This window comes from Oncorhynchus clarkii, chromosome 9, assembly GCF_045791955.1.
Source record: "Oncorhynchus clarkii lewisi isolate Uvic-CL-2024 chromosome 9, UVic_Ocla_1.0, whole genome shotgun sequence".
NCBI lineage: Eukaryota > Metazoa > Chordata > Actinopteri > Salmoniformes > Salmonidae > Oncorhynchus > Oncorhynchus clarkii.
The window spans coordinates 49,850,693-49,875,900 of record NC_092155.1 but is presented as its reverse complement, the minus strand read 5'-3'; the positions used below and the strand labels follow the sequence as shown (position 1 = coordinate 49,875,900).

The window sequence follows — 25,208 nt, the reverse complement described above, 5'->3', positions numbered from 1 at the left end:
CTCTTTGCTTATTTGAGCTGTTCTTGCCATAATATGGACTTGGTCTTTTACCAAATAGAGCCATCTTCTGTATACCACCACTACCTTGTCACAACACAAATGATTGGCTCAAAGGCGTTAAGGAAAGAAATTCCACAAATTAATTTAACAAGGCACACCTGTTAATTGAAATGCATTCCAGGTGACTACCTCATGAAGGTGGTTGAGAGAATGCCAAGAGCGTGCAAAGTTGTCATCAAGGCAAAGGGTGGCTACTTTGAAAAATATCAAATATAACACTTTTTGGTTACTACATGTGTTATTTCATAGTTTTGATGTCTTCACTATTATCCTACAAAGTAGAAAATAGTAAAAATAAATACAAACCATGTAAAGAGTGGCTGTGTCCAAACTTTTTACTGGTACTGTATGTGGTACATGCGAGAGAGTTTGAAGTGAGCAGACACATCCAATACTTTCAAATACTGATAAAACATCTAAACAAAACAAATGATTCCATTGTTCACCTGTTGTTTAAAAAAAACAGGACATCTTAAGAAACATTTTAATAAAATTCATACGTTTCCATTTCATTTACAAAAGTACCAAAACAAAATCCAAAAGTCTAATTTTACGAAGTGCTAGGGAGTGAGGAGGCATAACAATAAGACTAGGAATGCTTGTGATTACACATATTCTGTAATGGGGGTCAAGCCCTGCTCTCCCCAATTGGAGAATGGTGGAGAGCTGATCTGGAGGCATTTGGGTCCATTACAAATGAATACATTTAAAACAAAAACATGAGAAATGGAAATTACCAACAAGTTGTAAAGTGTCATTACTGTTACATTAAAACAACAAAGACTATATTTTCACACTTTATTGAACAGGGTAGTTTTAGGGGAGATTGTTTGTCATGGTAAACTTCTGTGGGTCCATTTTTCAGTGTAAATCATTAACTACAGCATCTTTATACAAATATGTCTGGACAATATCAAATCATGCGGAAAACAACTAATTGAAAGACTATATGAGCAATCTGTGCTTTTAATTTCCATCATAAATAAATGATCTAGATCACAAAACAGAAGAGAGATTGGGGCAATGCTACTTTGGCACACTTGTAGGTTTGGATAAGAGGCTTGTTGTTCTTGTTTTTTAAGGCAACTCATTCCATTAGTGCATTGTTCCTAAAAATTTTTCAACCAGCATACACTGCCAGAATAACTCTCATATAATACCATTGTCTAAATTCATCAGCGCTGATTCGTTTTAAAGTGCAGCAATGTGTCTGGTTGTGAAAAAGGGTCTTGGTATTACCCCTTCATACAAAATAGTTGGTGGATAGTGGACAGGATGACATAGAATCATCATCTTCATGGCCTCTTGGGTTTTGTCTTCACTTCTGTTAAAATGGCAGCCTGCTACAGGTCATTCAATGTCATACATGTGCTAAAGGCTGTCATAAATAGATGTGTGCTCTTCCATTTGTTAAAATATATGTGTGTTATTTTTTTTTCAATAGGTATAGTTATAATAACAGTAAGTGCCTTTAAATACTATTGGTCTATAGTTTTTATATGATATGAAAATTCTGTTTGTCTTTGTATTTCAATTCTGTTTCAGTGTAGATTAAAAAAAAGATGTATCTGTGATAGGGCAAGACAACAGGGTTGTTTTACGGGTGTAAATGCCTCTTTCAACACTCATAAGGAATGCTTCATACTCATGGCATGACATAAGCTATACAAACAGCCCCTATGTCCCATCCTTTAGATCCGACTGGGAAACAAAAAATCTTCATTTAAAATTGCGATTTTGGACTGGTTTAAATCCCAAAGGCCATCAGGAGAAACCTCTTAGCTACTTCTCAGATTAACCTCTGACCCTATCTGTGACCCTAGTCTTTCATCACATCACACACACCCCAAGTTCAGTGGGCTGGCAGTGGAGGGCAGGCCGATGGGATGAACGTGGGGTCAGTAGGTGAGAAATGCCCTGGGGTGATGTGTCTATGTGTTGGGAGTGGCTATGAGACGGGCTGGCAGTGGTGGGGGAAGAAGTGGTACGCCACACACACCAACATACACGTGCGGTGAGATGTGGGGTGATACACACTGTAGTGCAGGGTGGGTGGGGTCTGAAGTCATCATAACCTGGTGTGTACATTGGCGATGATCTCTGGTGGAAGGTCCTTGATGGGGAGGTCCCCCGTCTCACCCCCGCTATCCCCCGGCCCATGGTCGGTGCTCTCACAGCTGCTCTGGGGTGACTCTGGAGGGGGCTTGTACAGAACACTGGCCAGCAGGAAGAACAGCGTGCCGAGAACCTGACAGAAAGAGGGAGGGAGGGAGGGAATGAGACATGCACTACAGTTAAAGTAGGGAGAATAGAATTCTCTCTAAGTTAAACAAACATTTGATATGGTTACAAGTATAAAGAAAATACTTGAACACAATCCTCCACCTGCAACAGGCGTAGATAACAGCCCAGACAACTTGTAGGCCTTGAGTTACCTTGTAGATGATGCCAGCGATAAGGGTGTAGCGGCTCATGGCAGAGTTCTGGTAGAGATGGCAGGAGCCCTGCTCTCCACACTGGTCCTCCCACAGCAGGCATGAGATGTCGATCACAGAGCCAAATGCTATCGGGCCTGGGATCCCACCTTCAGGAAGAACATATCACATCATATAATGCTTGTTGTTGGGAATGTCAGGCTACAAGGCCATTAATCAAATCAAATTCAGCAAGAGCATACAGTACCTAGACTTCGCACCACAATCCATTGGATCCCCAGTCCAAAGGACCTCTGGTTGTCTGGAACACACCTGGAGGGGGAGAGCAGTTTATAACAGGACTATATCACTGAGTTCTCCCTCCCTTTAGTCTGTCTGATCCGTACCCACCTGAGGGTAGCGGTGAGGGCTGGTATACTACACAGGAAGGTGAAGGAGATGATGATGAAGAGGAAGGTGAGGAAGGCTGGCTTGTGGCTACAGGAGCTGGTGCATTTCCCATCCAGTGCCAGGCCCTCCTGCCCCGATGTCACATTCCCACCCACCACACAGCTGCAGCCCGAGTACACCTGCACAGGGACACACCAGACAGAGGAGACAGTCAGTCAAAGTCAACACTTACAGTTGAAGTCGGAAGTTTACATACACTGAGGTTGGAGTCATTAAGACTCGTTTTTCAACAGCTCCACAAATGTCTAACAAACTATAGTTTTGGTAAGTTGGTTAGGACATTTACTTTGTGCATGATACAGATTATTTCACTGTATCACAATTCCAGTGGGTCAGAAGTTTACATACACTAAGTTGACTGTGCCTTTAAACAGCTTGGAAAATTCCATAAAATTATGTCATGGCTTTAGAAGCTTCTGATAGGCTAATTGACATCATTTGAGTCAATTGGAGGTGTATCTGTGGATGTATTTCAAGGCCTACCTTCAAACTCAGTGCCTCTTTACTTGAAATCATAGGAAAATCAAAAGAAATCAGCCAAGACTCAGAAAAACTATTGTAGACCTCCACAAGTCTGGTTCATCCTTGGGAGCAATTTCTAAACGCCTGAAGGTACCATGTTCATCTGTACAAACAATCGTATACAAGTATAAACACCATGGGACCACGCAGCCATCATACTGCTCAGGAAGGAGATGCGTTCTGTCTCCTAGAGATTAACGTACTTTGGTGCGAAAAGTGCAAATCAATCCCAGAACAACAGCAAAGGACCTTGTGAAGATGCTGGAGGATACAGGTACAAAAATATCTATATCCACAGTAAAATGAGTCCTATATCGACATAACCTGAAAGGCAGCTCAGCAAGGAAGAAGCCACTGCTCCAAAACCACCATAAAAAAGCCAGACTACGGTTTGAAACTGCACATGGGGACAAAGATCGTACTCTTTGGAGAAATGTCCTCTGGTCTGGTGAAACAAAAATATAACTGTTTGGTCATAATGACCATTGTTATGTTTGGAGGAAAAAGGGGGATGCTTGCAAGCCGAAGAACACCATCCCAACCGTGAAGCATGGGGGTGGCAGCATCATGTTGTGGGGGTGCTTTGCTGCAGGAGGGACTGGTGCACTTCACAAAATAGATGGCATCATGAGGTGTGAAAATTATGTGGATATATTGAAGCAACATCAAAACATCAGTCAGGAAGTTAAAGCTTGGTCGCAAATGGGTCTTCCAAATGGACAATGACCCCATGCATACTTCCAAAGTTGTGGCAAAATCGCTTAAAGACAACAAAGTCAAGGTATTGGAGTGGCCATCACAAAGCCCTGACCTCAATCCTATTTTAAAATCTGTGGGCAGAACTGGAAATGCGTGTGCGCACAAGGAGGCCTACAAACCTGACTCTGTTACACCAGCTCTGTCGGGAGGAATGGGCCAAAATTCACCAAACATATTGTGGCAAGCTTGTGGAAGGCTACCCTAAATGTTTGACCCAAGTTCAACAATTTAAAGGCAACGCTACCAAATACGAATTGAGTGTATGTAAACTTCTGACCCACTGGGAATGTGATGAAAGAAATAAAAGCTCAAATAAATAATTCTCTCTACTATTATTGTGACATTTCACATTATTAAAATAAAGTGGTGACCTAAAACAGGGAATTTTTACTATGATTAAATGTCAGGAATTGTGAAAAACAGAGTTTCAATGTATTTGGCTACGGTGTATGTAAACTTCTGACTTCAACTGTATTGTTACGGTCGTTTAGAGATGGAGACCAAGGTGCAGCGTTGTAAGCGTACATCTTACTTTATTTTGATGAACAACAACAACAAAAAAAATTTAACGAACGTAACGTTCTGCAGGCTACAGAGTAACTGTACAAAAACAAGATCCCACAAACTCAGGTGGAAAACAGGCTGCCTAAGTATGATCCACAATCAGAGACAACGATAGACAGCTGCCTCTGATTGGGAACCATACCCGGCCAACAAAGAAATAGAACACATAGATTTGCCCACCCAAGTCACACCCTGACCTAACCCAATAGAGAATAAAAAAGGCTCTCTAAGGTCAGGGCGTGACATGTATACTGGCTATCATTCATCTTCATTAACTAATGTATCTAATTTATTTAATGTATCTTCATTCATTCATCTTCATCTAACACAGACCTGTTACACAGACCCTGCCCATCGGTTTTTACAATTTGAGTTCTAACCAAAGTGAGATCTTTGCTGAAGGTTTGGTTCATTACCCGTCTGCCTGTTGAGATCTCTGTGTGGTTGATTGTGCTGCATCCTGCATGGCATGGGGAGTAATACATCACACCGTCGGCTCCACAGACCGGGTTATAGAGCTCTCGTAAACAGTGGCAATCTGCATTACACCCCACCGTCAGGTTGCCCCCCAACAAAGAGCTGAGAGAGGGAGAGAGAAATAGAGTTGAAAGGTTATTTTCTATGACCTCCATGATTAATATGTGTTGCTCTGTATGCAGTAGTATTTATTATACTGTGTTATTAATGTTAATTAGTCTGCAAACCAGTCTGTTTAGCTAACGCTTCACTCCTTAAACTCTGTGTCATTGCAAAACTATTCGGCGGTATGTTACCTAAACAGACTTTTACCATGGCTAACTGTTGATTGTTTCGTGGAATGGAACTGGCATAGGACAATAAGGAGCTGGTCTAGTTGTTGACTAGCTAAATATATTCATTTCCTTGAAGGGGAATGTCTTGTCTTTCACATTGTGCAGAGACATGCAGCTGACAAACTAAAAGTTTTAGACTGTAAAATACTTGTCAAACAGAATACCCTCCTCTCCTCCCCTGGTGGGTTGTACAATCCCTCTGCTTCCTCTCTGTTTATTAGTATTCCACAGCCAGAGGGCATCAACTAATGTGTAATCAACTCAGTGTTAATGTGTGCTGCTTTAATGTTGAGTCATTTGTGTTGTTTACTGTGGGCTACTCTGTATAATTTTTTTTGTTTCTTAAGATTTTCACAATTCAATTGAGCTCGTCCTGATTTTCACCTAAATATCCTGACCATATGATAATGTAACATTACAGAAATAATGTCATATATTATGAAGGACACCGATGGTCTGTCTGTTCATTGCGCCTAGTCTGGGTTTACCTGTTGCGGAGGTTGTTGGCTTGCTCATAGTACTGTTCATTGTACTTCTTGTTGTACTGATGGCCCGGTGGCAGGTTGCTGCGGTAGGGAGCGGTCACCCCGGCCATAGGGACATTGGGACAGTGGATGAGGAAGATGAATATGGCCAGGAGACTGACGAGCGCACACACCATGCAGAAACGGATGATGCCACGGCAACGTAAGTTCAGCTTCTTCACGATGTAGCCGCCCAGGAAGGTGCCACCTCCGCCCGCGGGCACCACCATGTAGCCTGGTGGGGTTAAAGGGAAGGTTAATACCCATGTGTATGTGAGGGACGAGGATGGATGAGGATGGAAGAGGATGGAAGCATAACTAGCTAAATGGTAATAGTGTGACTAAAAGAAGAGTGGTAGATGAGGAAGGGCCCTAATATAGTGGAGGGGGTAGGTGGTGTTTCAAATATACAATGTGCTATAAGTGCATGTTTGTGTATGGGGTAATGTTAGTTGTCTGGTTCAGTAGGCTCTCACCGAAACATGTGGCTGCCTCAGATGCACTCAAGCTGAACTGAGACTCCAGGAACTTTGGGCCAAAGGTGGACATGCCAGCGATGAGGGTGGCCTCCGTGGCCCCCGCCAGACACAGGAAGAGGAAGGGAGGGTTCTTCAGCAGGAGCAACACTGACCTGGAAAGAGAGAGAGCGAGTGAGAGAGAGCGCAAGAGAGTTCTCTTTAGTAAGACCTTATCTTCTTAATTAAAGGTCCATCCCTGACCCTGGAAAAGATAGGCACAGTGAAAATAAATACTTTACTACCATGTTATACGATGTAATCACTGTCCTGTTTCCTCTCAGTAATCCCCTGTTGCCATGGAGAACCAGCTGGCTTTCTGAGCTCAAGTGGGGTACAGGACACATAATAAACACTGTAGCTATGCATGGAGGGATTACACTATCGTATGTATGTCGTATATCTGTGTGAGAGTTATGAAGTAAGAGTGTAGGGCTTTCTGGTGGTCCCTCTAGTGTCCTAGAGTGTATGGTCACCTACCTAGGCATGTCCTTCACTGACTTCCCAAACTGAGGATCTGATGCACTGGCCTGACTGCCGTCTTTCAGCTGGTGAGCCTCAGATACACGCATGGCCACATACTTCTGAGAGCCTAGAGAGAGAAGGGGGAAAATAGAGATATTCATGTTGATGGCAAAGATTGGGGTAGTTGCTGATCTGATTGTTTAGTGCTCTGTGGTGCTGGTGAAGTGACACTAAATTGGTAAGTAACCTGGTAGTTGGCGTGGGTAGCCCAGGATGGGCAGTGCGATGACCAGCGCTGCTGCCCCTCCTGCAAGGAAGCCAATCCACCAGGCCCCCACCCACAGAGGGTTCTCTGGAGTCAGCTCCGTTCTACACACAGGGAAGGGGCACAGAAGAAGGAATGAAGAAGATGAGAAAGAGACAAAAGAGGGAGAAAGAGTGTGCTAGGGGCAATAATTAAGTTCAGAGCTTTTTTTGGGGGGGGGGGGGATTTGAGCAAAGGTTACACTACAAATGGCCACTAGATGGCACTATTCTTTATCTGTAGAAAGATTTTGCTCTGCTGCCATCTCCAATTTTAAGGTGAACCATTTTTATACAGTCTATGGGTCTAACTGATCTAGAAACGGTAAGTACAGCTACCTTAAGTGGCTAACTCCCTGAGGTTAGTCCAGGTGTATGGTAGGTGGAGACAGAACAACTGAGGTACTCACGTCATGTGAACCTCTGTGTAGATGTTGAGAAAGTGTCCTCCTAGAAGGTACCCTGCTGCTGGACCCACGATGGCTGCTGTATAGAAGATTCCTGAGGAAACAGAGACCAGAGGAGAGCTGCGTGCGTCAGTTAGGGACTTCCTACTTCCTTTCAACCAAGTAAAAATACCTAAATGTTCCTGCTTTGATGGTTTGGTTTTCATCTGTGTTGTTTAAATGTGATAGATAAGCTCGCAGAAACAGAGCGCGTTCACTGAATCCTCGCTGGGGTCAGCAAGGTGGAGATTGTCTTCGATTGCCTCTGTTGCCTTTGAAATTAGGAGAGCGGGGGAGAGTCCCAATTCAAGGGCATATTATTCATGTCTGTGGTGAAACTGCTGAATGGAAAGATGGGAAGTCTAAGGGAACCTGAAAAGGTCAAAATTGTAGGCCTCATTCTGGGTGTGACATTGATCCTGCTTGATGGTAGGTCAATAGGGAACGTCAGATGTGGCGGGGGTTTCTGTGGCTTGTCTGCTGAACCTCAGGTGGAGACATAATGTCGCACACATCCAATTTCAACAACTTTCAACTACAATCGAGCTCAATCATCAGGGATGTAACAGTCTGTTATTGTTTTAGAGTTAAATACTGCCTTTCCGAGCCATTAGATATAACCCTAACTTTCACATCTAAGACCTCTTTTTTAGTCTTTCTCTAATATGTGAATTCTCGAAGGTCTAATCTATTCACCTATTACATCAGCGAAGCAGGCTCTGCTCTCATCCTGACTAGTTTTCTGTCATTATAACTTGTCTGACAAGTCTCACAGCATCCTGATAACTGCTTCTGTGCAGCGTGGGTCATTCTGTGGACACACCTAATGGAGAAGTGACCACAGGGTTATAGATCACACAGGATATCAGTCATCACAGCAGCCACAAATACTGGCAGCACACTTCAAGAGTCGCATGAAGCAAGTCTAGACCCCTCAAACTCAACCCCACTGCATTTTTTCATTGTTCCCCTATAGTCAGGGACTGATTTAGACCTGTGACACTAGGTGGGTGCAATTAATTATCAGGTTGAACAGAAAACCAGCAGGCTACAGACATCATAGGGTAAGAGTTGAGTACCCCTGGTTTAGACCATAAGCAAATCAAGTAAGTCATCTACAGTTCACAGTTCCTTTGATAGTACATTTAGTGTTTTTAGTTACGATAAAATCAAATATTGTAACATTATTAAACACAATTAAAGCTATTCTCTGATGGATGACAAATATATGCACCAGATAAAATCTGAAAAGTACACTTGAGAAAATACACGTTCCAAAAAAGATTAGATAGAACAATGGTCCTACAGTCAGTGCTTAGTGACTCACCAATGTACACTGGAGCATAGCTGGACTTGACATTCTCGTCCAGGTAGGTGACCCCCAGAGTGTACAGGGGAGTGGCTCCCACCCCGTGCAGGAACTGGCCCAGCATGAAGACAAAACGGTAGCTGGACAGGCCCCCACCCTCGCTATCATGGCAAGGGCTGGTACGGTTCCCTGTGCACACCCCTGTCCGCTCAGGAATGCTGACATGATATGGGGGAGTGGTGAAGTGAGGCAGGGCGAACACCAGAGAACCTAGCGCCATGACTAGCACCCCCCAGCCCAGCCAACGAGGCTTGTGCCCCGTCCCACCAAAGTAACTGACGAAGGCCAGGCACACACAGGCAGCGATGTCGTAGGAGCTGGCGATGAGCCCGGCCTGGTAGCTACGCAGGTCAAAGCGCCTCTCTATGGAGGTCACCACAGTGTTGATGAAGCCGTTGATGATCATGCCCTGGAGGAAGGAAGCCACACAGAGGAAGAAGAGCACCCAGCGAGGGGTGTTGAAGGTCTGGATGGATCGGGGCGTCAGGGCCCCCCAGCCACACAGCCCTTCTGAGTCCGTGGAGATTAATTTGAGGCCTAGGGGGGTCTCTGCGGGCACCTCAACCCCGTAAAGCTGTCCAGGCAGAGGGGCAGAAGCCCTGGTGAGGATGAGGTGGCAAGCAGGGCCTTCTCCAGCAGGGCTGCCGGGGCCTGAGCCCACTGGGCTATCCTCGTGAGAGTTCAAGGGGCTGGGTGTATCCAGGGATGGGTCCATGGTGCCATTCTGGAGGTCCAGGAGCTCCTGCTTGGAGCTGAAGGAGGTGTCGGCATTAAGTAGGATGGGCATGGCTCCAGGGAGAGGCTCTTTGAGAGGGAGAGAGGGGCCTGGGAGACAGGGTAGTATTTTGGGGGAGGGAGAGACTGCTAAAAGATAAGGATGCTGTTCTCCTGTAGGCTACTGTCTGTACCCAGTATGTGCCTATGCCATGGAGCTGTCAAAGTCTCTGCATGTGGAAAGCACAGCTCTGCAGGAGGGCCACTATACCGGGGAATGGACAGGATGTGCCATTCTGGAGCCTCTGGGAAACTTCATCCTAAAGAGAGGAGAGAACAGGACATATTTTGAAAATATGAAAATGTTGGGATAAAAAAAATCATAATTCTAATATAGCACATTAATTTAAGCCAATTCCTTTGTCTAGTGCCTGCTGACAGGGGACATCTCTGGTTGGGTTTAGCCAGGTCTCATGGTTTAGCCAGGTCTCTATTATCCTCGTGTGACGGTGCCCAGGGCATTGGAGCGGTCCATAGGACCAGAACAAAACACTAACAGAATAAGCTCTGCATGGTAGCTTTAGCACAACTATCACTGCTTTCTCTTATCTGTCCAGACCCACAGGTTTCCCCCAAAAAACACAGCCCAGTGGGCTAAAATTGGTTGAATCAACGCTTTTTTCCACGTCATATCAACACATTTTTGTATGTGTTGCCATTGAATCATCATAGAAAACTGATTGAATTTGCCAAAAGTCTCAACATATGAGTAATGGCGCTGCATTGGATAGCATTCGTTGTACAGGCTACTGACCAATTCTGCTATTTTTAGTGTTTTTTCTGCGCTGATATTAATTTCTTTGGTACATAATGTTTCCACTATGACCGAAAAGAGCTTCTGGACATCAAAACAGTGATCACTAACCTCGATTTGGATGAAGAATTCTACTTCAACGAGTCGGAGGAGCAGGACATACTGCTCACCCTGGAAAGGCCCTAATCCCAAAACACAGAAAAGGAAACAATTGCATAAGAGAGGCCAACTTACGGGCACCCTGACGAAACTACATTGGTGAGTACATAAACCGCCTCTACCCTATTGGCGAATGCATAATCACTGGACAACAAACTGGACGAGAATCGTTCAGGACTATCCTATCAATGGGACAGTGGTGGAACAAGGGCATGGATAATATACATCAAGCTATTTTATCTATTCATCGGCAGGACAGAACGGCAATGTCAGGTAAGCTCAAGGGAGGAGGTGTGTGTCTCTATGTTATTCCAATGGAATTGAGGAGTTTACCACATCAGTCACCGGCTTCATTAATAAGCACAACAATGACTTTGTCCCAACCTTACGTACATGTCCCAACCAGAAGCAATGGATCACAGGAAAAATCCTCACTGAACTAAAGGCTAGAGCTTCTGCTTTCAAGGAGCGCCACGCTAATCGAGACACTGATAAGAAATTCCGCGATGCCCTCCGACGTATCATCAAACAGGCAAAGCAGGACTAAGATCGAATACAGGACTAATCCTACTACACCGGCTCTGATGCTTGTCGGATCTGGCAGAGCTTGCTATCACAGATTACAAAGGGAAGAAAAAAATAACGGTAATATCTTAAGTTTCACTGAGATGTCCTTGAATAACGACACAGATAATATAGAGCTGGGTGGTGAAGTCTGGTAAGACGAGGGGCGGGTCTGTGTCTATTTGTTAATAACTGCTGGTGCGCAATGTCAAATATTTTAAATATTAAAGTCTCGAGGTATTGCTCGCCTGAGGTGGAATACCTCATGAAAACATCTTGTGTTACTTTTCTTAAATTATTTTTTAAACTTTAGTTTATTTAGTAAATATTTTCTTAACTCTTCTTGAACTGCACTGTTGGTTAAGGGCTTGTAATTTACATTTCACCTTAAGGTCTACACCAGTTGTATTCGGCGAATGTGACAAAAAGTTTGATTTGATTTGAAACACTGCTCTATTACACTCCACACTGCTCTGCCCACCTGGATAAGAGGAACACCTATGTGAGAATTCTGTTCATTGGCTACATCTCAGCGTTCAACACCATAGTGCCCTCCAAGCTCATCACTAAGCAAAGGACTTCCTGACAGGCCCCCCACAGGTGGTGAGGGTAGGCAACAACACATCCGCCATGCTGACCCTCAACATGGGGGCCCCTCAGGGGTACTGTTTAGTCCCCTCCTATACTTCCGGTTTACCTATGACTGCACGGCCTTGCACGATTCCATCATTAAGTTTGCCGATGATGGTGGTTGACCTGATCACCAATGACGATGAGACTGTCAGAGAACAGACAGTGTGATGCCAGAAAAACAACTTCTCCCTCAACGTTAGCAAGACAAAGGAGTTGATTGTGAACTAAAGGAAACGGAGGGGAGCACGCCCCCATTCACATCGATAGGGCTGTAGTGGAGCGGGTCGGGAGCTTCAAGTTCCTCAGCGTCCACATCACTAAGGATCTATCATTGTCCTCACCAGTGGTGGAAAAAGTACCGTATTGTCATACTTGAGTAAAAGTAAAGATACCTTCATAGAAAATGACTCAAGTAAAAGTGAAAGTCACCCAGTAAAATAGTACTTGAGAAAGTTTTTAAAAGTATTTGGTTTTAAATATACTTTAGTATCAAAAGTAAAAGTATAAATAATGTAAAAAGCAAACCAGACGGCACTATTTTATTTTTTGTCTTTAGGAACATAGTAAAGAAAAAGTAAAAGTACAGATAACCCAAAAAACTACTGAAGTAGTACTTTTAAAATATGTTTTACTTAAGTTCTTTACACCACTGGTCCACACACACCAACACAATTGTGAAGAGGGCACAACAGTGCCTCTCCCCCTTCGGGAGGCTGAAAAGATTTGGGACGGACCCTCAGATCCTTAAAAAGTTAAACAACTGCACCTTTGAGAGCATCTTGACTGGCTCCATCACTGCTTGGTATGGCAACAGCTTGCCATCCGACCCCAAGGTGCTACAGAAGGTAGTGCGTACAGCCCTGTACATCAATGGGGCCGAGCTCCCTGCCATTCAGGACCTCTTTTTTTTTCTTTCTCTTTTTTTACCCCATTTTATCGTCAATTTTGTGGCATCCAATTGGTAGTTACAGTCTTGTCTCATCGCTGCAACTCCTATACAGACTTGGGAGAGGTGAAGGTTGAGAGCCGCGCGTCCTCCGAAACACAACCCAACCAAGCCGCACTGCTTCTTGACACAATGCCCACTTAACCTGGAAGCCAAGAAACACAGGAGGAAACACCGTGCACCTGGCGACCGTGTCAGCGTGCACTGCGCCTGGCCCGCCACAGGAGTCGCTAGTGCGCGATGGGACAAGGACATCCCATTGGCCAAACCCTCCCCTAACCCTGACGACGCAGGGCCAATTCTGCGCCGTGCAATGTGTCTCCCGGTCGCGGCTGGCTGAATCTCTAGTGGCACAGCTAGCACTGCGATGCCGTGCCTTACTGCGCCACTCGGGAGGCCATCCAGGACCTCTATTCCAGGCGGTGTCAGAGGAAGCTAAAAATTGTCAAAGACTCCAGCCAACCAAGTCATAGACTGTTCTCTCTGCTACCGCATAGTTTGCAGTGCCGATGCACTGGAACCAACAAGACCCTGAATAGCTTCTACCTCCCAAGCCATAATACTTCTAAATACTATGTTTAATAGTTAACCAAATAGCTACGCGGACTATCTGCATAGACCCTTTTTGCACTATATTTTTTGACTTGCCAAATATGCTGCTGCTTCTGTTTATTAACTGTCACTTTACTCCTAGTTATATGTACATCATCGACCTCAATTACCTCGTACCCCTGCACATTGACTCAATACTGGTATCCCTTGTATATAGCCAAGTTATCTTTACTCATTGTGTATCTACTATTACATTTAATATTATGTGTTTTACTTTTCGATTATTTCTCTATTTTCTTTCTCTCTGCATTGTTGGGAAGGGCCCATATGTAAGCATTTCACTGTTAGTCTACACCTTTTGTTTACAAAGCATGAGACAATGTTTTTTTTATTTGATTTGTAAGGGAATTTCATATTTTTTCACCTAACTTTGAACCTAAATCCAATGACAGGGTGCAATTTTTTGCTGATTTCATGTTGAAAATCACATTAGTTGACAACTCAAACATGTGTAAATCAAAATCCCACATTTTACATGAAGACATATCTAGTCAGTGACTGTTCCCTATATACTGTACTCTACTGACTCATTGTGCTCCATGAATGAAGGTGGAAACACTTTGAAAAATATCTTGGACTAAACAATGGTACCATATGAGGGTAATAATGTATACAAATAAACCCACTGATTGCATTTGGTGCTGTGGAACAGAAGGTAGAGAGCACAGGCTAACAGGTGAACCAAAGGTCATCCATCAGAGCATCGCCTGACCCCTCAATCTCTTACCCCACCTTACCTCGCCTCCACTTCTCATTCCCCACACCGAGTAAACAACTTAAAATGGATGGTAAAGCAGAGAGAAGTACTGAAATGTATGCCTAACTCTGAAGGGCTGTGTGTGTGTGTATGTGTGTGTCCATGGTTCAGACAGCTGACCACAGCCACAATAGGTTTCTGCATCAACAGCCCTATGCTTACATTAAACTGTTAAACAATGCAAACACTAAAATATGAAACAGAAACACACTGCCCTTATACCCTAGGCATAGGAGTGATTGACATTAAGCACAGTGTTGCCAATTTAGCAACTTTGTTTCTGTATTTAGCGAGTTTTCAGGCCTGTCAAGTTTTGGTTTAAAAAAAAAAAACGACAAATCCGCCTACTTTTCAGGCTGCCTTGGTTTTACCACCAATGGTTTTAATAGGATTTAGCTACTTTTCCCCATCAATTCTGGCCTAAATGAGAGTGGGAGAAGCTGTCTGTGCAACAGATGTCACTGCAATTACCATTTAACCTGTTAGGTATAGTTTGTTTGTAACAGCACTCACTACTTGTAGCTGTATAGTCTGTTAATTTGTGTGGCTGGTCTTGGCTAGCTTAATGTTCCGGTCGGTAGGTAGCTTGCAATCACTCACGTGGCTGCTAGTGCTGTTATGAAAAAAATTCAAAGTAGTGAAAACGCTCTGGAGCAGACAATGTTGAAATGCAATCTTTAGACATGTTGTACTTTTCTTAAATGTAGTTTTGTAATTTACTAAAACAAGCACACAGCAAGAACATTTTGTTTGAAAAAGATGAAGTTTTTGCTGTGAGCCAATGGGGTAACCTAGATAACCACAGGTTGTTTTCCTCACAGGTGGGCGGGGCCGCGACATTCTATCTAATACCAACGCGAACTATGAGCTTACTAGCTATTATTCACCGGGTGGTTTGGAATTCCCATTGTTACGTCCTATCCTGCCCATGATATGCTTAAGTGACAATGCCCAAAAAGCTAGTGTTCTAAGGATATATTGGCACGGGTCGTCTCAGGCCCGGAAAACCATGCAAATATAAACTCCAAACACCGGCTTAGAGGGTATTAACACTTTTATACAACGGGTTACCGACATATTGAAATAATGATTGACATATTTTCATTAAAAACTTTATTTTGATTAATTTATTCATACTTTTTCATCCTTCCAAGATATAGTCCTGATACAAATCTAGGGTTGCAACCCGTTCATCTATCAGTCTGGTTGCCAGATTTGCGACCCAGTCATTTAGTATTTTTGTTCTATATCTATGGACGCGACCGAGTCGTTCGTTCTAAATGTTCCATTGCCATACTGGCTGGCAACGTTCTTATCCCTTGCTTGCCAGCTAGCCAACTAACTTACAGTAACGTCAAACAGTGCAGCCAGAATAACAGCAAGGTAGCTGCATTTGCATTTGATCATTAATCAGTTTTCTAGTGACATTTATTTGGATAGATCCATAACAACGAGCTAATGATGAACGATTTCGCTTGGCATAGAAAATGTACTCTGTCATCAGGACACTATTGTTCAGAGGAGCTAGCCAACAGCATATCTAACACAATCACTTCAAATTGAATCTGGAAAGACAGCAAACTAGCTGCATTTCGTTTTCTATTGACATTTCGTTGTATATATATCCATAAAAATGACCCCAGCTGATTCATTATTTCGACTGGCTGAGAAACGTTGCCTGCCTGTCTGTCTCGTCCCGACTCCTGAAACGTTCAATATTATGGGACATCTGGAGATGGAATTTCAATATTGAAATAGACAGCTAGGTTTATACAAATCTCTGCTTTTGACAATCAAAAAGAAATGGGAGATAATGTCAAGATGCTTTTTATAGTGGAGATCAAGTTTATAAATTTCCTGTCTGGGCTGAGGAGACAGTGGATTGAGCAGTGAGATGGAACAGAGTAAATAGGCATTTCAACGTCATAGCTTTTGCCGGTGGTAACTTGTGGAATATACACCAGCTAGAATGCGATAAGCATCCAGGATTAGATCCACCTGGGATTAAAGTGCATTATAAACTGGCTGGTTCAAGCCCGGAATGCTGATTGGCTATATCAGACCGTATACCACGGGTATGACAAAACATTTATTTTTACTGTTCTAATTACGTTGGTAGCGGAAGTTACGAATGTAACTATGGTTCCACGAATACCTGGAAGACTGTCAGTACAGTTGAAATGATGGATTATATCCCTCGCATTCCGCACAGGTCAAGTAATAATAACAACAAAGTCACGGATGTGACGTGACAGCATGGGAGGACCTGCCCCCCCAGTTCATATAAAACTGTACGTCAAACCACGCACTGTCTCAGAGGATCTTCTTGACCAAAAGATTCAGAGTGACAGGAAAGTACTGACGGTCTTCCAGGTATTCGTAGAACCATAGTTACATTCTAAACGTCCATTCTACTTTATACCTTTCAGACCCTCAGTACGGTTGAAAGTACAGATGAATCATACCAACAAGGGCACAAGGAATAGCACTACTAATGCACCAGTGCCACTGGAAGAATGGCAGAGCCCATGGTGTGGAAGGATGTGACGTTGACCTTGTAAAACCTTAAGAACGTGCAGGGCGACGACCAGATAGCAGCAGCGCATATCTCATTCAGGGGGACGCCTCCCAGGACACTTCTGATCGCAGCCCAGGACACTTCTGGTAGAGCGATATATCACAGCTTCTGGGACAGGGAGCCCTACCTTGTAGGCCTGAGCGATGACATCCACAACCCACTGTGAAAGCCTCTGCTTGGATAATGCAAGGCCTATTGACTTCCCACCAAAGCACAGAAACAGCTGCTCTGACTTTCTGTAGTGTTCCGAGGCTTGTATATAGTGTATTATGGAACGGACTGGACACAAGAGATTTGATCGCTCCTCCTCCGCATTCTGGAAAGGAGAGGGGCAGTAGGCCACCAGTTCAATGGCTTGATTGATGTGAAGGGGTGATAAACCCCTTATGCAAAAAGGCTGGATTGGGCCATAAGGTCACACCTAGGTCATCTGCCTTCCATCGTAGGCAGACCGGGCTCATAGAGAGCTCACACACACATTTTGTTGTTGAAATAGCTAAGAGAAAGGCCATTTTCAGAGAGAACCATTTCATGCCCGGCTCCTCCGTATGCTTGAAAGGAGGTTTCGTCCGATAATAGCAGGATCGCAGCCAATCAGTAGAGGGTCTGGCTCTTCAGAGGCCACACCCATAGCTGAAGTTTCTCTTTGCTGGGATGCCATATCCTGCATTCCAACTGTGAAAGCAGGTCCTGTCTGTGAGGCAGCTGCCATGGCACTCCCGCCAGAAGACTGAGGAGGGTTGGAAAACAGGGTCTCGCTGGCCATCAGAGGGAAAGCATACAGAAGGCCCTGGCCATGTGTGGGCTAAGGTATCCATGCCCTGGAGAACCAGAGGGAGCAGTAGGATGTTTTACCTATGGCGAACAGGTCCACATGTGCTGTTCCAAACCTCTGCCATATCATCACTACTTGCGACAAAAGGTCTGCCACCTCGTCCACCTGGCCTGGGAGATGAATGGCTCATAGGAAGGCCAGATGTGGTAGGGCCCATATCAAGAGTTGTTGGGCCACCTGTAGGGACCATACAGACCTCATTCCCCTTGATGGTTGATGTGGAACACCGTTGGTGTACAATGCCTTGCAAAAGCATTCATCCCCCTTGGCGTTTTTTCCTATTTTGTTGCATTTCATGTAATGGACATACACAAAATAGTCCAAATTGGTGAAGTGAAATTTAAAAAAAAGCTCTAAAATAAAAAGCGGAATGGTGTGTGCATATTTATTCACCCCTTTGCTATGAAGCCCCTAAATAAGATCTGGTGCAACCAATTACCTTCAGAAGTCACATAGTCAGTTAAATAAAGTCTAGCTGTGTGCAATCTAAGAGTCACATGATCTGTCACATGATCTCAGTATGTATACACCTGTTCTGAAAGGCCCCATAGTCTGCAACACCACTAGGCAAGGGGAAGCACCAAGCAGGCGGCACCAAGCAAGACCAAGGAGCTCTCCAAACAGGTCAGGGACAAAGTTGTGGAGAAGTACAGATCAGGGCTCGGTTAAATAATAAACATAATATGGCACCACAACAAACCTGCCAAGAGAGGGCCACGCACCAAGCTGCAAAGCTCCACAGTGGAGATGGGAGTATCTGTCCATAGGACCACTTTACGCCATACACTCCACAGAGCTGGGCTTTATGGAAGAGTGTCCAGAAAAAAGCCATTGCTTAAAGAACAAAATAAGCAAACACATTTGGTGTTCGCCAAAAGGCATGTGGGAGACTCCCCAAACATATGGAAGATGGTACTCTGGTCAGATGAGACTAAAATGTAGCTTTTTGGCCATCAAGGAAAACGCTATGTCTGGTGCAAACTCAACACCTCCCATCACCCCGAGAACACCATCCCCACAGGGAAGCATGGTGGTGGCAGCATCATGCTTTGCTGATGTTGTTCATCGGCAGGGACTGGGAAAATTGTCAAAATTGAAGGAATGATGGATGCCGCTAAATACAGGGAAATTATTGAGGGAAACCTGTTTCAGTCTTACAGAGATTTGAGACCAGGACGGAGGTTCACCTTCCAGCATGACAATGACACTAAGCATATTGCTAAAGCAACACTCAAGGGGTTTAAGGGGAAACATTTAAATGTCTTGAAATGGCCTCAAGCCAATTGAGAATCTGTGGTGTGACTTAAAGATTGCTTTACACCAGCAGAACCCAACCAACTTGAAGGAGCTGGAGCAGCTTTGCCTTGAAGAATGGGCAAAAATCCCCGTCGCTAGATGTGCCAAGCTTATAGCGACATACACCAAGAGACTTGCAGCTGTAATTGCTGCAAAAGGTGGCTCTACAAAGTATTGATTTTGGGGGGTGAATAGTTATGCACGCTCAAGTTCAGTTTTTTTTTTTTTTAGTTTGTTTCGCAATAAAAAATATTTTGCATCTTCAAAGTGGTAGGCATGTTGTGTAAATCAAATGATACAATCCTCCCCCCCAAAAAATATATATTTTAATTCCAGGTTATAAGCCAACAAAATAGGAAAAATGCAAAGGGTGTGAATACTTTTGCAAGCCACAATATTGTCTGATTGTATCAGGACATGTTTGTGTTTGAGAACCGTCAAAAAGTGACTCAGAGCTAGGTGTCTGAAGTTCTAGCACGTAGATATGCTCTTTCCTCCAGCGGGTCACCACTCTCCCTATACAGACCTGTGCTGCCACACTGCTCCCCAGCCTGTTAGCAAAGCGTCGGTCGTCACTACCTACTGCCTTGCCGGAATTGATCCGAGAGGGACACCTGTAGATAGGATAGGCTCTCTTCCTCTACGTCTGTAGAGTAGAGTAGCACACCCTTATCACCTGTATTTTGGTGTTTCTGTCCCACTTGGGGTCCAAGCGGAGGTCGTTGAACTACGCTTGTAGTGGACATAAAGACAGCTGGCCGAACGGTGTCACCGCAGAGGCCTCCGCGAGCATGCCCATCTGTTGTTGGAAGGTTCGTACCTTCACCAATGCAATCAATTGAAATTGTTGCAGAAGAAGAAGAATGCTGTCCACGAGCTGAGGTGTTATACATGCCCTCATTGTGTGGGAGTTCAGAGCCATGCCAATAACTTGGTTCAGAGTCAGCGCAGTTCCCTCGGCTGCACACTCGCGAAAGGGGGCCCAGATGAGACAGTCGTTGAGGTAAGGAAGGATCTTGATCCCTTGTAGGTGGAGGGAGCTCAAGGCTGCGCTCACGCATCTTGTGAAGACACGAGGAGCCAGGGAGAGACCGAAGGGTAATACTGGAAACTGGTATCCCTGGCCCTGGAATGCGAACCGCAGAAAACGCCTGTGTTCCGGTAACACTGGAATGTGATAGTAAGTCCAGGGACGTGAACCATTGCCGGGTAGTGCTTTTTGGAAAACATTGAACCTTTTTAAATCCAGAACTGGACAGAAGCCTCCATCTTTCTTCGGAACCAGGAAATAGGTTGAGTAAAAGCCATCTTGCTGTTCTGATGCTTTTAATCTTGTGATCGGCCTACGACCGAGCCCTGCCATTCAGTTTCTGCCTCCACGCCTGTTTGTGTGGTTAGGGAGGCACTGACAATGACCATGGCCTGGCCTCTTGGGGGTTGGGGGGTGTGTGTCAGTTTCGTGTGCTTTCCCTCTTTTGGTGGCCCTGGATGGGACCTTGCGAACAACGCCGGACGCTGGTAAATTATCTGTGAAAACCAGGCACTCAACTCTGGCTAGCCGCGCTTGCCTCACCTTCACAGGCAGGACGGCACAGTTAACGCAAAGGTCAGAAAGGGCCTCATGCTGGTGGCCAAAGCCTAACCATCTTCAAGTTGTAGTTCAGCTCCGCAAGAGGAGCAGCCATGCATGCCCAGCATCATGGTGATGCGGTGTTCTCTCAGCTCAGAATGTGAAGAAAATTAATTATAAATATTAAATATTTCTCATGCATACTCGTCAAACTAACTAATATAATAGTAACCGAAAAATGTATACAACAGCGACAATAATCTGGCGGAAGATGTACAGCAGCCTTAAAAATCATTTTGAATGAGCCTAGCAATGACCACAGGGGCTGGAGCAGGAGAGGTAACATGTTTAAATGTAGGCTTATTTATCCGAACACACAAAGGGAAGTTTAGGGAAAATACCCATCAGAGTTTTAAATAGTCGAAGGATGACTAGTGCCCGGTGGCCTCGATAACAAGCACAGCAGTGGAGGAGATCTTGACATGGTTAGCACCGGAGTACTGTGGTCAGCACGAGACAAGGAAGCCAGATATCCTTCAATAAAAGGGAGCTGTCACACAGACTTGGAGGGCAAGTTTCGTGCTCTGACCCAGAGGTCACAGGCTGTTGGTGACAGACTGACAGTACTGACACAGACTGACACAACTCACACAGAGTTTAGCTTACCCTCCTGAGAACTGGGAAGATGCAATCAATAAAAAGGGAGCAGCAGAGCAGTCAACTTGTGCGATACGGCTAAGCTAACATTGCGAGAAGAAATAAGAAACAGAGTGTGGTCTGATGTCCTCCCATGCTGTCACGTCACCGGCGTGACTTTGTTGTTACTAATACTTGACCTGCGCGGATACAGGTATCCTGTGGGTGTGTGTGTATATATCCTGTGTTCTTTTCTCTCCTTCTCCCCTCACAGGTGAAAATCATCACTCCCCAATCAGTCACCAAACAATCATCATTACACCTCCTCCTGTTTCCTACCCAATCACAGTTCCTTTCCCTTGGTTTAAAAACCCTGTCAGTTGTTTGCTCAAGAGCTCAATCTCTCTGTAAATGCCATATGTCTGTAGATCGCTCTGTTTCACCCTCTCCTACTATGTCTCTCTATCGCTCTTTATGTATTGAGCTATTTTTTGTTTGAGCACCTCCATATCACTTTGTCCTCACCTGTGAGTATTGTTTTTGGTTATGGTGTTTGTTTGCTTGCTGGTGGGAAAAGGGGGAACCAAGACAAGTCGCCTATGGGCATACACTACCCGTGGGGAAACTTTGTTAAAAACACTAGTTAGAACTGGGCGGACCACCCACTGTGTAGTTAGTTAGCTGTTGTTGAAATAGGCTAGTTTAGGAGTGTTTTGGATGCTTATTGTTTCTTTCCTTGGGTCCAGACCCCCATTACCGTGTGTTTTCTAATAAACCATGTGTTTGACGGTAATTTAGTTGTCTGTGGTTATTTCGTTCTCACTTTTACCTTTTCACTATTATAATTTGCATGAGTCTCGTTACCATCCCCCCTAGACTGTCGGGCCAAAAGGGATTCGAGGAATATAATCCCTACTTTCAACCGTACTGATGGTCTGAAAGGTATGAAGTAGAACCCGTTTATAATAGCAATAAGGCACCTCGGTTTGTGGCATATGGCCAATATACCATGGCTAAGGACTGTATCCAGGCACTCCGCAAGAACAGCACTTAGCCTTGGTATATTGGCCATATACCACACCCCCTCGTGCCTTATTACTTTAACTCACGACTAGGGGCTGCTTTGACCCAGTCATTCATTCTAATAATGCTATTCTATAGACATTGCTAAGATAAACAAATCATTGGAATTTTGATAGCTAGCAGAGATTCAATGATGATGAGAGAAAATAACTTCAATAAATAAAGATTTAATAAAGGCCTACATAAGCAACAACTATTAGGGTTGGCAAGTCTGAGCTAACCAAGTTGGTAATGTTAATAGTGCCGTTGATGGCACACGAGTGGAAGAACTGTCCATGGTCCTGGCGCTGGTTGGTGACAGCCAGTGCTTGCCTCTTCTTTGGCTGAAAATGGGACGCCCCACTCAAATCGTGCTAAAATGGCTATCCAGCACTTTCTGTTCTCCATGGTGCAGACAATAACTATTGAGTGAGCTCTCATACCGATGACCATTCACAGCCATTATTCCCCTTGCCTCCAGGCCCACAACTTTTGCATTCTGAAGTAGCTACCCAAGCGGGCTGGATGTTTAGTTATTTTGTCATGTTTTGACCCAGTCGTTAATTCTAATCATTCAACATTGCTGTGCTAAACAAATCATTGGCATGTAACTAGCTAGCAGAGATTCAATGATGAGAGACAAGAACTTCAGTAAATAATGATTTAGCTAATAAATATCCAATAAGCGTGCGCTGGTTAATGAATGAATGGAATTCTGAGTGTTTATGGTTTCCATGGCTAATTATTAGTTTCACATTTATTCTTGGAACAGGAGAGATCGCATTTGTAAAATGATACATTGTTGCACCGGTCATGGGCAGACAGGAAAAATTAATACAATCCAAACCAAAATATTTTATGAATTTTATACTTGGGCTGCAGGACAGTGGAATGATGACATTAACACGTCATGGTATTTTGCAGGAGCATTGTCCCACAACTCCCATATACTGTATCAACCAATTAGCATCCAGAATCCAAACAACCCATTTCATGAGACAATATACACATGGCCAGTACATTCATAAGAAGTACCATTGTTTATGTCATTACCTAGCAACACACTACCTTTACAGATCCACTGTCTCATCTGCCAAGCCATGCAATTTATAAACTTGTCCACTGTATAAAGCATTATACATTATGTCCAACATTTGTAACATGGTTGCAATATTGAAATTCAATCTCCACTGCGTCCCATAATAATGAATGTGTTGGGAGTCGGGGTAAGACAGACGGGCAGCTTTTCTCAGCCAGTCAAAATCATGTATCAGCATAATTTTTATGGATAGAAAGAATTTTCTATAGAAAAACTGGTAAAACAAAACAAAATGCAGCTAGTTTGCTGTCTTTCCAGCTTCAGTAATTGTGTGGTAGCTGTGTAGTTGGCTATCTAGCAAGGGGGAAGAGCCTCCATAGCAACCATTTTTGCGTGCCATAGCAACCTGCACATTTCTGGAACTATCAACCAGCGCTTGGGTCGTTTTGCTTTACATGGCAGCCAATACGAATAGAATAATGACCAGAAAGTGCCTACAATTGCACTTGACAACCAATGTTAGTGAATGTAGCATCACCTTTTGTAGAAACTGTATGGTTGGGGAAAGAATCTTGCTTTTTAATGCTGGTAACCTGTTGTATAAAAGCAATAATATATGAGAAGCCATGTGTTATGACATTTTTATCATGGCTGTGGTGGTCTACGGCTTCGCCTTGGCTGTAACAGCCGTGATACAATTGTCATAACACATGACCTCTGATGTATTACTGCTTAAATCAAATGATACAGCTCAGACTCCATCTCATTAAACCTATTCCAACAGCAATGAAAAAGAACTGAACGCCTTTAGTCAGATAACACTTGGATATTTCTATGACCAAATCATTATTTCAAACATATAAAATACCTTATTAAACATACTCCTTGTTGCTTGGTTTGTACAGAGCATTTTTGGTTTACATTTTTGGAAAACATTCTATTCCATACAATCCACCTGCTTTAGAACTTTCAGGATACCTGCAGAAACAGTTTGGCCTGCCAACATTCTTCAGAGCCATAAACATGTGATGCTTTGTTGAATGATCAACTAAACCCTGGTGAGCAAGTACTAGGAAACAAAAGCTAACAACTGTTTCAAGTATGCAATTAAAGCATATTGCTGTTATCTGTTATTTTGAGACTGGAGAAAATCCTTTCTTCCTCAGCTTTGGAAGCTACGCACGACCTGTAAACTATTTACCAACTTTTCGCATAATATGCTAACCCTCCTCTCCTCAGTACAACAGCATTTAGTTAACAATATAATCAGATTGAAGATTAAACTCGCAGAGAATTAAATAAAATCCTCAGATTGACCATACCGTTTTCTCAATTACTCCCCAATACCAATAATGAAGCATTACAATAAATACTCAATAGAAAGCAAAATATTAAGCATGATTTGCATCCTACCTCCACTCTTCCTCACAGGGTAAGGGAAACTGAGTCATGGAGAGAGATAGAGACGGAGGTATCCCAGGTTCTAACCCAGTCTCTCCAAGCCTCTTAAAGGCTAACACTGAGACAGCTCAACGCCCAATCCTGACGTACAGATCCTGCTGATGACAGCCATGTGGGACAGCCCACCACTACAGTACCTAATCCACCTGGATAATTGGCTAGGGCTTACCACCACTGGCCAACCATGACACGCACACACACACCACCGCTGTAGAATACAGTATAACATAATATATATGATATAATATAACAACTGCAGTATAATCTCGTTTTAGATCACACATCTCTGTGGTTATAGCTCAAAGGGT

General features: G+C 43.9%; 1 protein-coding gene across 1 annotated transcript; it reads right to left on the bottom strand.

The window, feature by feature from the left end:
• Window positions 1–530: 530 nt before the first annotated feature.
• On the bottom strand, window positions 531–24,916 carry LOC139416464 (solute carrier organic anion transporter family member 4A1-like). The gene is made up of 13 exons (XM_071165088.1): window positions 24,853–24,916; window positions 10,864–10,934; window positions 9,183–10,258; window positions 7,820–7,910; window positions 7,354–7,475; window positions 7,122–7,233; window positions 6,603–6,757; window positions 6,091–6,361; window positions 5,207–5,369; window positions 2,886–3,064; window positions 2,743–2,807; window positions 2,496–2,644; window positions 531–2,308 (listed from the first exon to the last, which is right to left on the bottom strand). The coding sequence occupies exons 3-13, from the start codon at window positions 10,009–10,011 to the stop codon at window positions 2,129–2,131; spliced, it is 2,316 nt and encodes a 771-aa protein (XP_071021189.1). The 5' UTR covers window positions 10,012–10,258; window positions 10,864–10,934; window positions 24,853–24,916; the 3' UTR covers window positions 531–2,128.
• Window positions 24,917–25,208: the final 292 nt, after the last annotated feature.

Bases quoted from the DNA above. Each gene is read 5' to 3' on its own strand.
- LOC139416464 (XM_071165088.1), bottom strand. From the start codon at position 10,011: ATGCCCATCCTACTTAATGCCGACACCTCCTTCAGCTCCAAGCAGGAG. The intron at 7,911-9,182 runs GTGAGTCACTAA...CTGTTTCCTCAG, and splicing joins CTATGCTCCAGTGTACATTG to GAATCTTCTATACAGCAGCC. The intron at 3,065-5,206 runs GTAATGAACCAA...GTCCCTGTGCAG, and splicing joins AGATCTCAACAGGCAGACGG to GTGTACTCGGGCTGCAGCTG.